Genomic DNA, 21,294 nt, shown 5'->3' with positions numbered 1-21,294 from the left:
GCAATTAAGTTTAAAACCTTGTAAATAAAACAGGTTGCAAACCAAAAAAAAAAAAAAAGAGTATTAGGCTTGCGTTTAATTTCTGTGTTTCAGTATTGTGCATTAGGCCGCCTCAGTACAGACCCTGTGTTCTCTGTGCAGGTATTAATGGAGGAGTGGCTCCTCAGCTGTTGAATGCTCCCTGTTAATGCTTTACTGCTTTAACTGTATTCATTTTTCTAGACTCCTGTCTGCACAAAATGCAATAAATGATTTTATTACACCCTTCACTACTTGCACCAGGACTTTTCACTTGCTTCCAGGGTCTCCGCAGTTATTTTGCACTTCGCTGCTACCATTTCCATAACAAGGAGCAAGCCCCAACAGGGAGCAGCAGATTGCAGAGGAAGCAAAACATCAGGAGAGGAACAGCCTCTCCCAAGTGCCACAGTTCCCAGTTTAAGCTCATGCAAATTTCTGATCACCCCAGCAAAGATGCTTTACCTGTCTGCAGGGCTGTAGAGACAGACAAAGGTATCTAACAAAAAGAGACCAGAAGAGGAAAGATGGAAGACAGACATACTTCCATCCAATTTCAGGTTGTATAGTAATGGCAGTATGAAGTCAAGGAAGGCCGGTGTTAAATGCACAGGGACTTGTAGCCCTAACTTCACGCAGCAGCTGTACAATTAACAGCAACTGCAGCACAGACACCGGACCAGCTTGCTGCTGGCCCGACGGCACACCCTCCCTTCCCACCACCAGCAGCCAGAGAGGCTTCGGACCTCTCAGCACCGACCCCTGCCACACACTGCTCCAGCGCACAGGTCCCTGAATAGGCATGTGGGCTGCTCTGCCTGAGATCATCCAAGTCCAGTGTGCGAGAATAAGTATCTGTTGAGGCGCTTCAAAGTGTTATAAACTGACTGAGACAGACTACAATATTCTCACAACGGGTCACAGTAAGGTTCATACGCTCTCCACTTAGCATCCAGCGCTGGGCAGCATCTGACCCAGCTTATCTGGAAGAAGAGAGCAATGGCAAACACAGTGGAATAATGTATTCCAGTAGTACTCAAGCTGTCAAGTGTCAAAAATACAACAAAATGTTTTTCCTGCCTTTTTATTAGAAAGTAATGTCATCTTGTTAACAGCACAGAGAGGAAAAAAATACAACACAAACCACCTGGGACAAAGAAAATCCTCTCCTCCAAGAACACTGCTTTCTTAGTTTCTTTCGGTTCTCTGCAGGAAGCCTGCAGACTCTAAGAAGGCCGTGATGGGGAGGTCCACATAGCTAAGAGATGTTTTGTGTTCTGGTATCAAAGTATGTTACTGGTTAAAAACACGGTGAAGAATCACTGCCTGATTTTCCACTCAACTGTCCGCTGCAGCTACCAAAGTGTTGAAAAAATGTACAAAATTATAGTATTGCATCTTGGCACTGCCTCTCCACCTTAGATGGACAAAACACCAATCAACAGTGAGATGAAGTTTCAAAGAGCAGACATTCACCACCTGGTAACTGGCTGTGGGTATTCCCAAGGGAGGGCCAGCAGCACATCAGCGTGGCTGTGGCTGAGCTGTTGGGCTACAGGAACCAACGTCCCAAAGCAAGATAATAAGAAAAGGAGATTTATATGCCAAATTTAACAGATTGATCTTAACACTGACTGCTTGGTGTAGGAAAATTGACAGACCATTTGAAATCTCTGCCTTGGCTGGAAGCTCTTGTGTTTCAGATCTGCCACAGTACTCGGACCAAAGCTGTCAGTTTCCATGAGCTGGGCAAGGTGAGGAGTGTTCCTCTGCCTCACTCTGCCAGGACATGACAGTCCAGCTATGGAAGGACCAAAGAGCACAGTCCTGGGTTACTGAGTAGTGGTCAGGCATGTGCTTCATGAGTTCAGCTGCTAGCGCTACCACTGTACTTTCCAACTGGCTTATATGCCATTAAAAAAAGAAATAAAAAAAGAAACCTAAAGAAAGACAGTGCCCATTCCAAAAAGGTGGGTTTCCAAGAAGGCCCAGTCAGTGTACCGCTCTGTTCAGTCCCCTATTTCCTCAAAACCACTGACCCAAAACTATACTAAGACCGTTCAGCGAGACCAGACTGCGTCGCAATGTGAAGATGCACGAGCTACTGGGAGTGAGGAAATGCAGGAGGACTGTCATTCCAGCAGCTTCTGGGACTGGACAAAACAACCGATTATCCAAAGCAGCTCTTTGCACATTGTGCCGCTGAGAAAATAGAGCATACATCCCCAAACACTGCTAACCAGACCGAGGTGAGGAAGGGCAGCGCTAGCAACAGTCAGCAGCAATGCCACTGGGGGTACACTCTCACCAAAGTGGAGAGGACATGCATATCCAGGGGCATTTGTCCCATGCCGAGGACAGGAGACTCTTTAAACAGCTATAAGTATGGAATGGCAAAGGGAAGGGGAAAGGGCCCGACAGCTTTAATAGTGTCGCTGGTAGGAACCCATAGGTTGCTGGGCTGAGGACCCTGCTCGCCCCTGGGCCACGGTTTGGCTCACTAGGTGGGAGAGTGCAGGACCACTCTGGATAAGGGTGTCCAAGGCTTTCTGTACACTAGGGTTGTCAAAGTTGATACCAGAAGATACTGGCCTTTGAGCAGGTACATTGCCAGGCGCAGGGAGGCGATTTTGGTGCTGACCATAGAGCGACTGAGCTTGTGGAGGAGCTCCAGGTCTTGGACCCGCATTTCTTGAAGTGCCTTGGAGAGCAGGAAGCTGCGTGCTTGGAGTCTGCAATCTCTGCTGAGCCTGGTTTAAATTTCCAGCACTCATCTGTGCTGACCGGGCCTGACCGCTGGCCATGTTAGCAAAGTTCTGGTTCGGAGTGCCACCTGAAGAGCCCGCAGAGGCTGTAGAACTGCTGTTTGCTGCAGCAGCTGCTGCTGCTGCTGCCCCACTGTTGAAGAGACTGAGGATTTTTGCTTGAAGCTCCTGCTGAGGATTAGAAGAGGACACTGGAACAGAAGGAGCAGAGACCAGAGGCTGCGAACCCTGATGAGCCTGAGAGCTTGGAAGGCTGGACTGACTACCCAGAGATGATCCTGAAGGTGCCCCCAAAGACTGTCTTGACATGGATGCTGGGAAAGAAAGGAAAGAGGGTTAAAGCTCTGCAAATGCCCTTGAGGGGCACCTAAACAAAACTAGTGAAACAGCTACCAAAGACACGAGCATCAATGAATACCCACCCTCTGAACAGAAGAGCTGCACAGCTCTGGGGAACCCAAACCACTCAGCAGAACTGATGCCTTTTGTGTAGCAGCCATACCAGTTATGGCAGTCCCATGGTTTCCCTGAGAGAATCCAGAATAGAAGTTCTTTCACATGAAAGATCTGAATCATCTCAGGACTCCCAAGGAGACGTGCATCTCAATAAAAAGAGGCACTGTGTGAGGAAGTTACGACACTAGGACTCCTCTGCAATCCCAGGACTGTTCTCCTGTCCCAGCCCAGAGGGCCCACAGACCATATGATTAATAGCCTTGCCTGGGGCTGAGAAACCTACCCTGCAGAGAATCAGTGCTTCCCCTCAGTAACCGTTCCTTCCGGTCTCTCAAGTAATTAATTACTTTATCAGTCTCCTCAGCAGTTAGATAGCGATTGTCAGCCAGCAGGTTCAAGAGAGTCTGAATCCCTGGAGGGTGACCTCCTCTGACACCCTCCTCCATGGGGGGTGGGCGCTCCCGCTCCTGCAGAACAGCTTCATCTGCCATCTTGGCAGCCTGCCGGGCGATTTCCTCACGCTCCTTCTCCCGTGACTCTGTTTTGTAGCGCTCATAATTCCTTGCCACCAGCACCATGGCATCAGCTTGGGGCATGTTGCGGTGTTCTGCACAAGGAAAAGAAATGCTGTAAGTAAACCAAAGTGATGTTAACAGGAGGTGCCTTGCCTCACACGCACAAGCACACCTCATTCAGCAGGCAGGCACTGTTCTGGAATTGCAAGCGTAGACTTGGGAAGCTTCTTAGACACACAGTAACTGTTCAATTACCTAGGCCAAGAGGAGGCTCAAGGCTATCGCCCAGCAAGGCCATCCTTTTTGTCCGTGGCTGAAGGCTCTGAGAAGATATCGTATCAGCCCAAGAAATGTCTTTCTTGCCTCTCACCCAATTAAAAGGGAAAGCAGCTCCCTCTGCACACATAAATTCTCTGTGCTCCAAGAGGAGACAGTTCCAGCCATTCTACTGCTAAACCCTTGGACAGATCCAAAACTTGCCCTCTGAAGGCTGCTAAAGTCTCCCAGAGGAGAACTTTTTGGTTCTGTACTGCCAATGCCTTAATATAGTGAGTGTGTATGCAGGAGATAGGGAGGAAAGAAGCACTGGCTCGATGTCACATTGCTGTTTATGTTTACTATTCTGGAGCAATAAGCAGCAATCAAGTTCTTCTGTAATACAATGAATAATGGTCAATTCCAACGTTGGGTTTGGTTTGGGTTTTTTTTGCAGTTGCCTTTTAAAGTTTTTGAGGCCATTATTTCCACCTCACAAAGCACACACACAAACATTTCCCTGAACACAGATTTAAGCAGGAGATCAAAAGAGCCTTTACTTTCCAAAAGGTGCCCAAAGCTCTGGGCGCTTTTCACACCCGCAGAACATCAAATCCTGCCACTTTTTTCCTCGTAACACGAAACTGGGGTTCATTTTAACATTACTCTTTGCACAAGTTGTGAAAGAGTTCCCTGAAACTACTGTGAATGGAAAGGTGGCTGCCTGCGGTTCAAGTGAGCACATTTAATCTCTAGAAAGAGCTGTGGATGAGCTAATGACTGGGCTCTTATCAGATGTGATACACCATTAGATGCAGTAAAGAAGAGAAGCTTTGGTGGGAAGATGAGTGTTAAACGAAAGGAGTTAAAACCAAGGGCAGTGGAAAGCCCAGTGAAAGTGTGTGCGAGCTTTATTTCTGCAGGAAATGAGGGAGCCCTCCTATCACATCTGCATCTGATGTTAAAGGAAACCAGGCTTCTTCAGTCTGTAAGCACAAAAAAACCAGTGACTGTGCATTCAGAAGCTTACTCTCCCAGATGAACCTCACAAAACATTATCTGAGAACACAATAAGGCAGAAATAACCTTTGAAAGCTCAATTGTGGTATGTGAACAGGCCTATGACCAGAGCAAAAGACTGCTTTCCAAAAGTACATTCTGACAAGACTTTTTTTAATACCTATACCCACCCTCACAACAACCAAGTCGCACCCTGAGATGGAAAGTGATGCACCAAGTGTAAATGGCAATAAAAAGGTGGAGCATGTACACCCAATCACTTTACAGTTATATCTTTTCATAACTCTTCCCAGTTTCATGCCCAGATCTTTACCTTGACTAAATACACTATACTTATTCTGTTTTCCTTAAATCACATTTGGTTTTAAAATCTGTCCTGTACTTTGTCACATTCCAAACATGCTTTCTTTGAGAGCAACAAGTGATAAACTGAGGTTGGATTGGTACTACTCAGAAATCTACAAAGGCAATGCAGTCATTTCTAGATCTGTGGTTCATGACTTGCCCTAAGATGCAAAGGCTGGTGATGTTAGGTGCTAAGAACACAGATGAGATTCCCTCTTGGCAGAAATTAGACAGTCCTTTTGACAAGGGACAAATAAAGTATTACAGAAGCTTGTAAATAATGATATTCACATTTATGACATGGTGTCAAGTAATTAGTAACTACTTATGTCACAGCAAGGATGAACTTTGTCCTGTGTGATTCTCCTTGAAAGAAAAGTGTTCTAAAGCAGCACTTTGGGCGGTCAGAGTGACCACGCAGCTACACAGCCTACTGAGACCTCAGTACCTTGTGGGGTGCCAAACATGATGTTAACAGTGCAAGAGCGGTGAACTTGATGCTGCTGGGTGATGACAATGGCAAAAGGAGACCCTCCTCTGCTCACATCGTCCAGGGCTTGCGTCAGTGACATCTCTGTGTTGAGGAAGATCAGGTCCACTACCATGCCCAGATCCCGCACCTTCCGCCCCACTGACTCCGCGTACTCCCTACCACAAAGCAAAGCCAGCAGAGTTTAACAAGTCAGTCACATACAGAAACAGAAACCCTGGCACATTCACCCTCTCCATCATCTTAGATTTGCTTTTCTGATGGCTTGCCAAACTTCATAATGTTTAACAGGACAGCATTAAAGCAATCTCATTATAATAATACAAAAGCCCTTATTTTGATCTGAATCAGTCATTTCAGTTTAACTGAAATAAATTACAAATCAAGCCTTAGCTTAGCTGAGAAACAGAGTGTTTGCAAAGGGATTTACACTATTATAAATTTGTTTACATACAAATGTTTTTAAACTGAACTCATTAAGTGAGGTAATTTATGCCTGCAGAGATCTAAGGGGTACACAGCAGAGCAGCCACCCTATAGAAGCCAGTTACTTGTGCTACATTCAGTATCTTAATTGTTCAAATGCACCTTATTCCTTATTGTCTTGCTCTTTTGTTCTACTAGCTGCTTTCTGCTCTAACCCAGCATCAATGGATCCACTGTTCCTGTATCCACTGTCCTGCAGACTTCCCATTCCAAGCACAAACCATAGGTCACATGGCTGAGCTTAAAGTTTTCAAGTCTTTTTTTAAGCTTACTATACTGAAAACTGCAATACTGACTGCATATGCATTCTGAGAAATTTAGTCTGCGTGCACCCACACCTTTGGAAAGAACTTCAATTTATTGTCCTTGGATGCAAACATTGTAATGGTGACTAAAACTGTTGCCCCCACCAACTGTCTTTTTAAGTATTTCTAAGTTACGCTGATCGTGTAACTAAGTCATGTGGGAGTCATCTTACAACAGGTTTAGAGTAGGTGACATCAATGTTTCAATACCCAAGACTTATTAACATGCTCTGGCTCTTAACATTTGTAGCTGTTACAGACCAAAACAATCCTTAGGATATTAAGCTGATCCTCTTGCACAAAAAAATTCTCCCTGTATCAAGTACAATAACTTGTGGCCTATTAGAATATCTTCCAAAGACTTTTAGTCACCAAGGGATAAAGAATCTAAAATTTCCTTTCAAGATTTGTTCCAGTAGGTAGTCAACTTCATTAAAAGAAAACCACAGAAGTTTATTTCTAGTTTCACTGCTTCCCTTGTTCCAATTTCCTGTTCTGTCTTCTACCACCAGATCAGCACCAGCTCCTTCTGCCTCACAGATACAGCAAAGTTAAATAAAAGCAACTCTTGATCTTTTTTCCAAAGAGCTAAGGAGACAGAGCTTTAAATTTCCCCTTGACAAACATTTTCTTCAGACTCCAAGCCAGATCTATGACTTATTTACATATTTGCTACTCTTCAATATATTTATTTGTAAAGATACAGACATCAGACTGATGCCATCACTACAGCCTCCCTCCCACTGTACAAGGCGTAGGTGTACCTCCCTGTTCCCAACACAGCACCTGCCCCATTAGCTCAGTAAGTGTTCAGACTGCCACAAGAGATTACCCTGATTACTACTTACACATGCTTTTGATATTGTTCATGACTACGTTCAGCAGTGATTTTATATTTCTTGCACGTTGGATTAACGGTAACGACTGGTATCTGGCCTAGTAACTAATCTGATAGGAGCTCTGAAACAAACACCCCCAGGACTACACCCTGACAACTGCTCTGTACTATCTGCTGGTTGGCACGTAATGACAAGTTCCATATTATTCAACCCATGAATAACAAATACAGACCACTATAATCTGTTACAACAGTAGACTGATATGAAGAGTAGGTAGAAAAGTATCAGGAGAAGGTATAGCGATAGGTGACAAGAAGGAAATAAAAGTAAAGCACAAGATACAACATTTCTCCATCTCATCAACATATATTCCTAGAACAGCAACAGGAGCTGTAGCTTTCTGAGGGCTGTAAAGCCACATTCCTCAAGAGCAACCTGCAAGACAAACAGCCTCAAGGACTAAGTTTAATTCCATTTTCTTCTACCATGTAATAATAAAATTCGTCATAACTATTTTCTTACTTTGTCTGTTTATTCACCACTATCACAGAACAATCCACAGGTCTCTCTGCATCAAAACGTCTCTTGATTTCCTCATAGTACTGACGGTACAGCTCCTCTCGGCGCCGCTCCTCACGCTTCAGACGGTCTGAAAGCAAGCCACAGGGACAGAACAAATAATGTCCTTTGGACCTCCTCGGAGCACCACAGAATGCAACGCACTCAGCACTGCAGGCATCTCCTGCATCCTCCCAGAGGAAGGATGTGAATCTGCCCATTAAAACGTTACAGATGCTCACCTTCTGAATTCACTGGTGCTCTATCAAAATGCTCTTTGTAACGGTCATAGTAAGAGTCATCCTTCCGCCGATAGTAGTCTTCAAGGCGAAGGTAACGGTCATAAGCTTCATCTCGTCTGCAACATTTACAGAAGCAGCAAGGGTTTCCATGCTCCAGCATGATCTCAGGCAGTAACTTTGGCCAATGCATCACACAGAGACCTTCCTCAAGTTTAATTTCTGAAGTACCCACCCGCTCTCCACAAGACACAAAGTAGGCACCCAATTGTCCCCAGCCAGAGCAATTTCCTTATCTTAAATGCCTGACACCACTCAAACGAGTGCAGCCATTGAGGCAGGAATGCCATAAAAATGTTGGCAAATACAACCCCGCGGAGATTACCTGTACAAAGGGTCCCGAGGGTCTCTCATATCCCATGGATCCCTCATATCCCGTGGATCCCTCACATCTCGTGGATTTCTCATATCCCGTGGATCCCTGTATCGATCATACAGTGGCTCCCGTGGGTCACGAAGATCTCTAACATCACGAGGGTCCCGCAAGTCTCTTGGATCCCTGATATCCCGTGGGTCTCGCAGGTCCCGTGGGTCCCTGTGGTCTCTGGCGTCGCGCATGTCTCTAGCTCGAATGTCTCGAGTGTCTCTGGAATCTCGCCCGTTTCTACCATCCCTGCCATCTCTGGGGTCTCTCCGTGGGCTCCCCCGAAGAGGGGAGCGGTCACGTCTAGCATCTCGGCCATCCCCGTAGGCATATGGCTCTCTAAAGAAAACACCATGGAAACGCCATTAGACTGCTAACGATACGAGTACAGTTACCCCTAGATCTCTTACCTGAGGTGCCAAAGTGACCCTTCTCTCAGCAGCTGAATCCTCCCTCCTATCCCACAACAGCAAGAGTTGCCCAAAAAAACCCTACTTATTGAAGCAGCCTGGAGAAGCTTCTTAATTCTAATGTTTATCATAGCCAAACAAGACCCAGAAAGCTCCTTAATGGAGCACCACTACAAGTGTAGAGCACCTACAAAAGAAGCGAACAGGCACCTCAGAAACCACCATTTCAAGGCCTCCAGCCTCCAACGTCAGCCACAGATCATCTATCAAACATGTTTTTGCAAATTCTTTGAGAGAATTCAAGGTGCTGTAGCCTAATACCCACAAGTATGCAATAGCCAGGAGCATTCAAGGGATCCGTTAAATTCATTAGTCAGTGACAGCAGAATACCTTAAATAATTTGTTATTGGCATGTGATTAAAAAAGGAGCTTGTTGTGACCAAAGACACTGTAGGTTCCGTATTGTGGTTGGGTTTGTGCTGCTAACAGAAAGCAATGATAGCTACCATTGTGTCCTGGATTTGAAGGGATAGTTTCCGTAGAAAGCCAGTCTTACATTTACGATGTCCCATGTTAAGAGGGTGCTAAACCCAACCAGCACCACATCCTCAGCAGCAACAGGCTTCTCTGTCATATCTGAATGATCCACCTCATTCAGACTTTGTACTGCACTGTCTTCGGAGGCAAGGAAGAATAACATTCCAGTGTTCATCTTTTCCCAAAACAGCGGGGTTTTTTTTCCAGGTCATATTTTGTTTTCCAGAAAAAAACATAACTTCACTGTTGTCTAAGCCAAACATTAAGAAAAATCTTGCAGAGAAACTACTGAGCTTCACATGTTTGGAATGTTCTTTCCCCAAGATACTGACAACCATTGGGAAAAAAAACCAGCTTTTTGAATCTTTTTATTTCCAAAACTTGACAGACTTTTAGAGTCCTCTACCAGCCTAATCTAGTTCATGAAATATAAGCAGAACATAAGTCAGCTTCCACTACAGTGCATTCACGTAGTAGTCACCTGGAGAGAACAGCAGAAGCAGCGAGTCAGATGTGCCCAAGTTCAGTGTCAGGTAGAGCGGACAGTAAGGAGACAGATGTGTGGAGTCTCTGCATGGGCTTTGGTGGTTAGACACCCAGCTGTGCTGGGGGATACACAGGAGCACTGGCATTCTTTACTTTTACATCAGATACAAAACAGATCTTGGGACAAACTACAGAGTTGCCACCAAGAGCATAGATAGCCTTCTCCTGTAAAAGAAACACTGTATTTGCACACAAACAAGTGTAAACTCCCTCAGCCTCTTGGACACACAAATCCGCTTTTTGTTTGTGACCTGTATTGAAACCACATCCCACGAGAGATACACATCATCACCCCCTTCCCCCCAACCTACAATGAACAATGGCAGAAGCTCCGGGGAATCTCCTGATTTGCTCTAATGGATATTGAGTAACTGATCTTTCTGTAGCTGTAAGACTATATAGCAAAACAGCCAGATGCAGTGTAATTGTTTGGCATATGACATTTATTCCAGCTGGAGTGGGGGTGACCAGAACAGGCCACACTCATTATCTGCAGAGACAAAGATCTGGAACGAACAACACACAACTGCAACGAAGTACAGACGTGGCACGGGTCCCCTCTGCTCTTGCACCTGCATCGCTGCCCTGCTGCTTGCAGAGAGTCAGCAGCACAAAGGCACAGCAGCCTTCTGCTTCCGCAGCTCTGTCACCACGGTCTGACTCCTGCAGCATCAGCACCGCTGCCCACATCTGCTCAGGACTCAGTACTGCTGGCCCAGCACCGCCGCCTGCGGCGCAGCATGCGACTCTGCACCCGGGCATCAGCAGCCGTCGTTCACATGCCTGCAGCGTCGTCCACAGTCCATCATCGGCAGCTGTGCCAAGGACTTGATGCCCACGACCTCATCGCCACCCATGCCCATGGTGCTGCTTGGGACCTGGTGCTAGTAACGTGGGATGGCCACAGTGTCTGCAGTGCCAGCTGGAATCCAGTGTCTGTCACAGTGGCACCAAAGCCTTTGGCAGCCGTGGTGGTAGTCCAGTCCAGCACCGCTGCCCACAGCTCACTCACCTCCAGTGCTCCTTAGGGCCCATGACATGGGCATCTGCTCTTGCACACATGCAGGATGACACAGGTCCCAATACCCACAGCATCAGCACCCGCTGCTTGTCCCTCTGCAGCATGGTTCGAGGACCAATGCCCATGGCATAGGTGCCTGCCTCCCATACCCACAGTGCTGCCTGGCGCCTTCAACGTTATGCACCTGTGGTGCCACTAAGGCCAAAGATGTGCCATCAGTGCCTGCTGCTCATGTACTTGCAGTATTCTTGGGATCCTCATGCCAGCACTGAGCACACCTGACACGGCCCAGGCGCAAGGCTTGCCACATCTGTAACGGGAACCCCCAGCTGTGTGCCCAAAGCATTTCCTGGGCCTGACACCCACATGCTGGTCTCTGCAAGTGCATTTGGCCCTGTGCAGGGCAAGTGTAGCACATACAAAAGACCTAGATGATGCCAAGAATTGCAGCTACTCATTCTCTGGTTTTTTTGGTGGTAGACATCTTGCACTTTTTCCTCATTTTTGGTAATTTAATGCGTCGAGTTAGCAGAGCACACCAGACACGTGAGAGCTTCATTACCTTCAAGTCCAACAAGCAACACTCCTTTGTGTGGAAAGCTTTACAGCATAGGCATAGAAGATGCATGCCTCGTACCAAACCATAACCACAGCACATCTTCGTGCGCTCCCTAGTAATGCCATGGAAAGGAAACTGAAGTCGCCCTCCTGTGACTGGACAGTCTGTGTCTTCACTTGCCTATGACTTCACACACAGAGGATATGCAGGAGCTGCACAGGCTGTGCCTACCGAGAGGTGGGAAGGTACATATCACTCTAATCGCACAGAAGGGGACTGGTTCCAGGTACTGACAACGCAAACACACATGCAGACAGGACACAGTGCAATAGAGATGTTTGCTCTGTCTTGTGCTTCGCTCACATGCTCTTTTCCAGACTCATTTCAGCATTGGAAGCTTTCAACTTCAGAAGAGGCAAGATCCCGAAGTCCTCTGCAGCATGGCACTGGGAATGCTACAGCCCCTCAGCATTCTCTAGGTATGCCTCGGCTTCTCTGATACTTGAGGCAGGAGCAAACGTCAGGTGTATTCTTCCTCACAAGTCTCTTACAACCTGTGCTGCAAAACATAATGCTTAGCTGTAGTAACAGCAGCAGACACGAGGTTTCCCTCGTGCCTCCTGAGGTGTCAGCACCAGAAGGGCTCTTGGCAGTGGAGCAGCCACGTCCCGACTGTCTCGCTTCAGCATCTCCGTTTGACTGGGGAGGTGGCGGTAGGGAAGAGACACAGACATTTAGCACAGGCCGCTGGGCTCATGCCCTAAAAGCCTGACCTTCCTAGTATAACTCACTGCTTCCAGGTACTTTACCTTCGTGCCGGACTGGACCTTGATGAAGCCTTATTCATATTTCTTCTTTCCACTGCTTTCTTAATATCTGTAAAGAATAATCAACCCATCTGTTCAATGCTATGGAACAAAAAAAAGATCATCAGCACAATTCAAATGAAAGCAACTTAAGCTCAACATCATCCAGATGGTACAAGAAAATCCATTCAGCAGAGAGACATTGTCACTTTGACAATTTTTTTATTAAGTTCAGATAGTACAATGTAATGAAATTTTCATGGATTTCTCTGACTTCAAAATAGGGTGGACAGCTTGGGTGAAGTTTTAACCTTTTAGGTTCAGGCCTACATCCAGACTCTTCATTCCATAAGAGAACCTCTTTCTTCTGCAGTCTATGAGCGAGCAGAAAGCGACTCATGGACTCTAGGAGAAAAAGCAGAGTCTGAAAACCAACGAGAAAGGAAGCTGATGGCCAGCACAGTCTTAAGTTCACAGCCAGTCCTGTTCAATGGAGTATGCCGCTACCCTTGTTGAAAATAATCCAAGGGTTCTCAAGTGGCACATACAACTGCCTTCCAAGGGACTGCTGCAGCGTTAAGTTGTACAGCCTCCACCACTGAGGAAACGGGATCCAAGGAGCCTGAAGCACAAGCTCCTTATGAAGTCAACATGGTGCATTCAAAACACCACTGTTAACATGATGCAAACTGATGCAACAGATCAGAAATTTGAAAATTGGTTGGCTTCTGAGCATCTCCATGAAAAACACCATGAAGTGAAATACAAAGAAGTAAGAGAGCTGAAGAAACAGTCTTGTCCTCAACCAGAAAAAGCGAAGTTGCCCAGAACTGGCAGGGACCCATATTGTTCTACTGTGAAGCAACAAAGCCTTCCATAACAGCTGATTGAGGATGAAATAATGTACTTGAGGGGGGCAAGAACAAACAGAAATGACTCCAGATGTTTTACTCTGAGACCTCTTTAAGGAAAAGAACAAAACAAACCTAGGTCCTATCTGCTCTCTGAGAATCTATCAACAATTAAAATTTCTTATTAGTTATTTACACTAACTACTTTCAAAGCTCTTGCAAGAGAATAAACATGCCACAATGTCCTTAGGCAGACTCAGTCTTAACATCTTCTGTACCTTCCCAAACTATCCTTCGTTACTTTCAAGATTAAAATTAGAATTAAGGGATTAGTTCTAATTTTTGTTCTTCTCGTCAATCAAGAAGTAGCACTTTTTTTTTTTTCTTTTTGAAGGGGGAGAGAAGCAAGCACAATCTGAACATTAACTACAAATGCAGCATAACAACATCCACAGAACTGCAAAGCATCCTCTCCAGGATCAAATACAGCCACATTGTCTACTGTCACTGTGCTGGTTTTGGCTGGGATGGAGTTAATTTTCTTCATAGTAGCTGATATGGGGCTATGGTTTGGATTTGTGCTAAAAACACTGTTTGTAACACAGGGATGTGTTAGTTATTGCTGAGCAGTGCTTACACAGAGTCAAGGCCTTTTCTGCTTCACATGCCACCCCACCAGCGAGCAGGCTGGGGCTACATAAGTTGCTGGGACCAGGGACACAGCCGGGACAGCTGACCTATGGGATTTTCCAGAATGTACGACATCATGCTCAGCATATAAAGCTGGGGGAAGAATGAGAAGGGGCGGGGGGGGGGGGGGATGTTCATCTTCCCAAGTAACCATTACACACAATAGAGCCCTACTTTCCTGGAGATGGCTGAACACCTGCCTGCCGACGGAAGCAGTGAATAAATTCCTTGTTTTGCTTAGCTTGTGTGCATGGCTTTTGCTTTACCTGTTAAACTGTCTTTACTTCAACCCATGAGTTTTCTCACTTCTACTCTTCTGATTCTCTCCCCCAGCCCACTGTGAGGGGAGCGAGCGAGCAGCTGCATGGTGCTTAGTTGCCAGCTGGGGTTAAACCACGACAGTCACAAACTAAATTTGATGGACATTTAGTTCCTACATAGTTTTACTAATTAAAGATACGAAAACACTTCTATGCATTTGTGGAAGTATTAGTATAATGCAACATAGGAGCTAAACTCTCCCAAAGCCTTTTACCTTATTGTGTTATTAGCAATTATATTTAATACTCAGACTGTAAAACTGAAGCACCTGTTCTCCTTGCATTTATTTTTTTAGTTGAGATTTTTTTCCCCCTCTTAAAGTCAAGTGTTATTTTTAAGCAAGACACTATCTGCTTTCTTTGGTTTAAGATTTTTATTTTCTGTTTTAAGATGCCATTGCAGAAACCTATTATGTTTTTTTACACTCAATACCATACATTTCTTTCAAATAAAAAAAGTATTTAAATCTGAACAAAAATATTTTACTAGAAGAAAAAACACCTTTGACAGGGATCCTTCTCTTGTGCAAAATGAACAGATTTAATAACATTTTATTTAATGCCAACAGCATTTACACTTTAAGTATTTGAACACTGACAAAGCTTCCAAGAAAAAAAAAAAAGTCTTCTGTCCTGTAGGATTTGGAGATGACAGGGTCACTGTAATCATACAGTGTAACTTTCTGAATAAACACAGGTGATAAGAGTTTCTTGAATCACATTCCTACCTCAAGTGCAGCATTGAACTAGAGCTTATCTTTTAGCAAAACATCCAATTCCAATTTAAAAGTCTTCAGAGCACAGAAACCACCAAAGCTCCAATAAGTTATTCCAGAAGTAAATTACTTTGCTGTTAAAGAAAACTATTTATTTCCATTTAAGGACTTGTCATACCTATGCCTACTAGATTAAAACTCACTTATCTCCAGGTCTGTCTGTAACACACAGATCACATCACTCCTTTATCTTGAGGCTTTTGCTAGGGCTTGTTCTTCAACTCTTTAAGCCTTCTTCAGGTTTTTCTGAGGCTTCTCCCATTTAGTATTATCCTTTTTGAACCAGGTATACCAGAACTGAACACAGTATTCCAGCAGCAAAACCCCACAGGTACCAAACCTCCCTACTTACAAATCTGTGTTTTGTACAGCTAAAGATGACAAAAGCACTCTCGCTGGGTGCAGACCTTCCCTTTTGGCTTTACTGAAAGCTCAGTTCTGCCTGCATCCAGCTTAGGAAGAAGTCCAGGTCATTTCACCATCGGTGACTCAATCTTCATTATTTCATTCTCTTTTTAAAACATGATTGTGTGTTTTCTTTCCAAGTGACTTATGAAAGCACTATATGGCCAGGAATCAATTTTTCCAGAACACCACTCAAAGCACTGAGCAATTCCATCTATGTTACATTGAGATTCATTTGAAATCCACTTAACCCTATGTTGTTTTTAATTGTTCTAGTTTCTTAATCAAATCAAACATCTTACAGGAGTCTTTTACATCAACACTGTTATTTTCAGCCACAAAGCTTGCAGTATCATAAGAATAAGTTAGTTTGACAGTATTTATTTTGATTGGCATTAATTAATTCCCTTCTCACTGAGTGTCAGGTGGAAGAATCCCTTTGTTATCAGGGGCTGATGCCAGGCTCCTCCTATTTACACTGCCTATCGGCACATCCACAGCGCTCTGCTAGGTCCCTGGAAACTCCCTAGTTTTCCAAGGCTTGTGGAAAAACAAAATTAATGGCCCAGGCAGGTCTTCCTTTCACTGAGCCTCATAGATGTTAATTTCTTTTGAGAGGTCTAGTTTTGGTAGCTGCTGTTTTACCTCTTTTATTTTGCTACTGAAATGGAAGTTATATTAAAAACACTTCCTGCCTCTTCAAAAATAGACAGCAGAAGCATTAACTGAAGACTACTAGGTGGTCCCTTCCAGTTTGAAATTTTATCATTTCCAGACAGTTACACCTTAGCTTCTAAAACAGCCACAGTTGTTCCTATTTAAGCTTCTAGACTTGGACAATGCTGCCATAATTTCTTCTTGTATCCTTCTACCCTCCTTGCCTATTTGCCTTGATTTCCATCTTCAGGCTCATATTTGTTACTGTATACACACCTTCCCACAAGTTATTTTTTATTGCTCCTTTCATTCCTTTCTAAGTCAAACTGTTTCTTCAAATTAGCATAGGCTTACTGCAAAAGTAATTTTTTGGCTTGCACTTAATAGATTTCTAACCATTCATTTCTGTTTAAGTTTGCTCCCAGCATATTTAGCAGAATTATTTTCATCTTTATGACAATGGCCTTTTTAAAGCACCTAGTATTTATAGCACCACTTACAGATTGATTTCACATATGCAAAAACACCCGTGTTAAGATTACTTATCTAACAAGCCGCTAAGTGCTGTGACCAATTCCTCTGAACCTGTCAAGATGAAGCCCAATCTTGTTTGACAAATGTTTTTAAAATTATATGCATGAGGTTTCAATGACCACTTTCCAGGGCTTACATGTTGAACAGTTTCTTATACAGGGTAATAGAGCTTTTCAAATGCTAACACATAAAAATGAGTTCAGAGTAAGACCTAGGTAGCAAGATGAACCACACTGCAGATGAACCACACAGCACTTGCAGCAAACAACTTGGAAAGCAAATACATACCTAGTAAAAGTGATTTTAGACTAACATGAGGCAAGTTCCACATAGTGATCTTTCCAGAGAGCTTTAAAACAAAAGCACTCTTTCTACCAGAATGCATGCTGGGGTCAGTAGGAGAGCACGGATCAGTTTTCCTTACCTAATCTATACCCTTTATAAAGGCGACCCTTCTCACCGTCCAGAGCGGCCTGGACATCTTCTAGACGGTCATACTGCACGAACCCATAGCCATGGTACATGCTGAGGGCTGGAAAAGTTAACAGCAGGGCAAGACCAGTTACAACTAAGGGACAGTACTAACCCACACCCAGGCCATCACGTAACCCCACCAGATGAACAAGCAAAGGGGCTCTACCCAGAAACAACTATGCAAGTTTCTTGGGAAAATCAAATCTATCAGGATCAAAATGCAGAGCTTAAAGACTCTGAAATGTATTTTATAGATCAACTTCCTTCTGACAGGGCAGTGACCAAAATACAGGCCAGGAAGTGACCAAGATTTGATTAAGAGACTACGAAGTCACTTGAACAAGTATTGTAACATCACACGGCAACCCCAAAAGCTAAAACATAGCTGATATATACGCATTACGTTTCAGCTGTACTGAAGAAATCGCTTTTTCAGAGAAAATACAGGCAGAGAAAATTATCGTTAAAAGGTCACTTTTTAGGAACAACATTAGTCACTCCTCTCATCATCATCAAATAGCATTTGACAAGCATGAAATTTATATTTCTCACTGAATTCCCAGCCACAAAAAGGCATAAGATAATATACTAACCCCTGATTTTGCCATATTTTGAAAATATCTCTTCCATTTCTTCACGACTCATGTGGTCTGTGGGCAAATTGCCGACAAAAAGTCTTCTCTCTAAATCCTGAGGATTGGTGCTGTTAGTGAAGTCGCTCTGTTTGATGCTATTGCTCTTGCGTCCTCGAGCCATTTTGCTTTCGCTCCAAATCCAACTCTTCGCAAAAAAGAAAAACGGCCATGCATATAATTTCAATCCATGACATTAAAATTAAACTGGAACAAGATTAAACTTAACAGCTTTGCAGACTAGAAGCCAACTGGGTCTGCTTGACGCAAACTTCACTCCAGAGAAATCTTAATATAAGGGATACAGAGGTCTGGCAAGAACATATACCACAGCATTCTGGTTGAGCTTTTCTGTAACACTAAAAGGTAGTAAACCTAATTATTTTGCAGATAAGTTTTAATGGTTTAACTCTGAACTAAGATACAAATAAAACTAATTTTCCACTAAAACATCTTAACTTTAAGCTTTTCTATACACCCATTGTTGCCATATCTATTTCTTCAGTCCACTGGTAAGAAGTGTTGAAATTTATGCAATATTTTAATAAGCGGAAAGGAAGCACTCATCGCAACATTGCATAACAGGACCCAAATATTTAAATACAGGCTCTGAATGAGATATCAGGAAGTACCGTTTAAACACTCTTAAGTGACCACACTTGGATCACTTCATTAAATGTGAAATCTTAGCCTTCCAATACCAGAAAAGCCAGTTTCTCATTCATACCCCTATGAAACAGCATACCCTTGTCCCCATCAAGATGTCAGCTCCCACAGAAGACGGGTCCACAGCTGGGAATTTAACCACCCCCACGTAAGTGCTGTGCCACTACCTCACCTCCCCCAACATGGCAAAAGTACACTTCCTTAACCCATACTATTGCACACAAAGCTGGAGCAGTCAGCGACATATACTCCACAAACTTACCCAAAGAATTACAGCAAAAAAACCCAACAAACAAAAAATCAACATAAACTCTACCAAGCTAACAAAAACACCCCACCAAATCCCACCCAGGATTCATACTTTCTGGTTTAAAAGTCACCATTACATAAAGCTTAAAAAAATGAAAAACACCAAAACTTCCAAGACGAACTTGAACGTGAAAGTTTGAAAACCATTTAATAAATTTGTCATACTTCCTAAACATTCATCTACACAAATGCAGGATGGGAATTTTCTCTTTACAGCATGCAAGAAACCTGGAAAAAGAAAGCTGAAAAAATTGAGTATACCAACAGAAACTTCTCCTGTTAATCATGAGATGCCTACAGTCAACACCCTCCCTAACAGTAACCTATATTCATTACACCTTAAAAGTAGTCTCTAAATAAACAAGTCAAATGTTCAGAAATATAAAACAGTTTTACATAAATACTTTTACAAGACTTCACTGGCATGAAAAATACATCTACTCCAGATTTAAGATATAAAATTCTGTTGTTGGTTTTGGTGGGGGTATTTGTTTGTTTGTTTTTTAACATCAATCAACTTTACATTCATATCACTTTTCTCCTTCTTTTAGGAAACCCTGCAGGGACAGGAGGCAGAGAAAGCCTCCCAGTCTAATGAACTTTTTAAAATTAACTGAACTGCCAGAACAGGGAGGAAGGAAAAAAAAAACCCAACACCCAAACCAAAATCAAACAAAAAGTCATTTCTTCTACATTCCTTCAATCCTCCTGTAAGTTTGTCCACACACACAGTTTTACCTTCCCCACCAGAAGTACCAAATCTCATCCCATTTTTCTGTATGGAAGCACTAGATTTCTCTTCTATTCTACTATTGCAGCTCAAGTTCTCATCAGTTGAGGGGAAAGAAGTTTTCAAAATTCTCCCAAAACAATTAAGTGGCTATAAAACATGGAAAGACTCAAGTTCCCATTCAGAGCAGGGTTGGATCCAGTTGTCACAGCCTTCTCCAGCTGGGCTCTGAGCACTACCAGGGACAGGGACTCGGAGCCCCTGCAGAGCACCTGCTCAGGCAGCAGGACCTGTGCATACGGTCTCCAGACATCATGTATACACACAGCAAACAGACATCAACAAGACCCATTAACTGCTGCTGGTGGGACATTTCACTTTCAGTACAAAAAGCAGTAAGAAACTCCCTTTTCTTTTTCTTAACAGTAGAGATAGCAGGGGGTGGCTGGGGAAGAGGGTACAAGAGCTTTCCATACGAAAAAAACCAGGGAGCTATTTTTCCATTTGGTCACTTTCAAAACAAAGCAATAAATCCCAAACACTCAGATGGGCTGAATTACTAGAGAACTTTCACATAAGAGGATTTGCTGCCTCTCACCATTTTCCACTTGGTAGATTACATAGTTAAGGGCCATTTAGTAATCATAAGACCAGAATAAATGAATGTTGTCCCAGGTTTAGGCACGCTACACCAGGTGAATGACTAGTTTCCACATTAAGTCTTTTTCTACAAATGCAGCTACGCACCAGGGCAGCTTAAAGGTGCCAATCCCCTGCACAGAAACTGACTGCCAGGCCGAGCAGGTTCCTACCACAGGACAGTCCACATCAGCTCGTGTGCCAATAAATTCTCTGGAAATTAATTAAAACCATGTTTCCCTGAAAAATCTTATATTAATAGCGCTACAGCTTCAGAAAGCAAGACACAGCTGAAGCGGGATATCGAAACTAACTCAGCACAAACGAAACGTGACACAGAAGTCTGCAAGAAGTTCCTGGGCGAGGCAGAAATAATAACACCAGCCACCACGGAAAGGAACAGTGCCGAGGAGCAGTGAGCTTCCCACCCAGCACCGGCCTGCGGCTCTCAGCACCTTGGAGCCAAGCCCCACCAGGCAGCCACCCCTGCCGCGCTCCCGGGAACCAGGCCCGGGGCCAGGGGGTCCCTCAGGGCAGCGCTGGCACCCACTCGCCCTAGTCCTCTGCACCCAGGAGGGCAGGCAGAGCAGCGCTGCACACAAGGAAAACGCTGACACGGAGAACGCTTGCGCCTTCCTTCCCGGGGATCCCGCTGCTGCTGCGAGAACGCGAGCCAGGCCTCTCCAGCCCCGGCAGCCCACGGCCCTTCTCGCCCGCTCTGCCCAGCGCCTTCCTCCAGCAGCGGCGGCGAACGCCGCACGCCTGACGCTCCGCTGCCGGCCGCGCTCCTCGCACCGGCGGCGGGTGCTCCCAGGGGCTGCGCCCCCCCGCGACAGCGACACCGCCCGCTGCGCCTCCGGACCGCGGAGCAGCCGCTCTTCGGCTCCGTTAAGCCTGCGCACCGGCCGGCCCCAAGCCGCCCCCGCGGGGGAAGCGGAGGAGCTCCAGCCAGCCCGCGCTCCCCACTGCCGCTTCCCGGCCGCGCCGGGCGGTGAGGCGGAGGCGCGGCCCGCCCG

The 21,294-nt window shown here is 44.7% G+C and overlaps 1 protein-coding gene across 1 annotated transcript; it reads right to left on the bottom strand.

The window, feature by feature from the left end:
* Nucleotides 1-1,123: 1,123 nt before the first annotated feature.
* Nucleotides 1,124-18,233, bottom strand: NCOA5 (nuclear receptor coactivator 5). The gene is made up of 9 exons (XM_010569351.1): nucleotides 17,896-18,233; nucleotides 17,253-17,360; nucleotides 12,599-12,665; nucleotides 8,677-9,054; nucleotides 8,295-8,410; nucleotides 8,017-8,143; nucleotides 5,823-6,022; nucleotides 3,523-3,846; nucleotides 1,124-3,097 (listed from the first exon to the last, which is right to left on the bottom strand). Exons 1-9 carry the CDS (start codon nucleotides 18,056-18,058, stop codon nucleotides 2,442-2,444), a joined length of 2,139 nt encoding a protein of 712 aa, XP_010567653.1. The 5' UTR covers nucleotides 18,059-18,233; the 3' UTR covers nucleotides 1,124-2,441.
* Between the last annotated feature and the right edge of the window lie 3,061 nt (nucleotides 18,234-21,294).

This window comes from Haliaeetus leucocephalus, unplaced genomic scaffold (assembly GCF_000737465.1).
Source record: "Haliaeetus leucocephalus isolate CR32 unplaced genomic scaffold, Haliaeetus_leucocephalus-4.0 Scaffold273, whole genome shotgun sequence".
NCBI lineage: Eukaryota > Metazoa > Chordata > Aves > Accipitriformes > Accipitridae > Haliaeetus > Haliaeetus leucocephalus.
The sequence above is the reverse complement of the archived record's forward strand: the minus strand, read 5'-3'. Positions and strand labels throughout refer to the sequence as shown.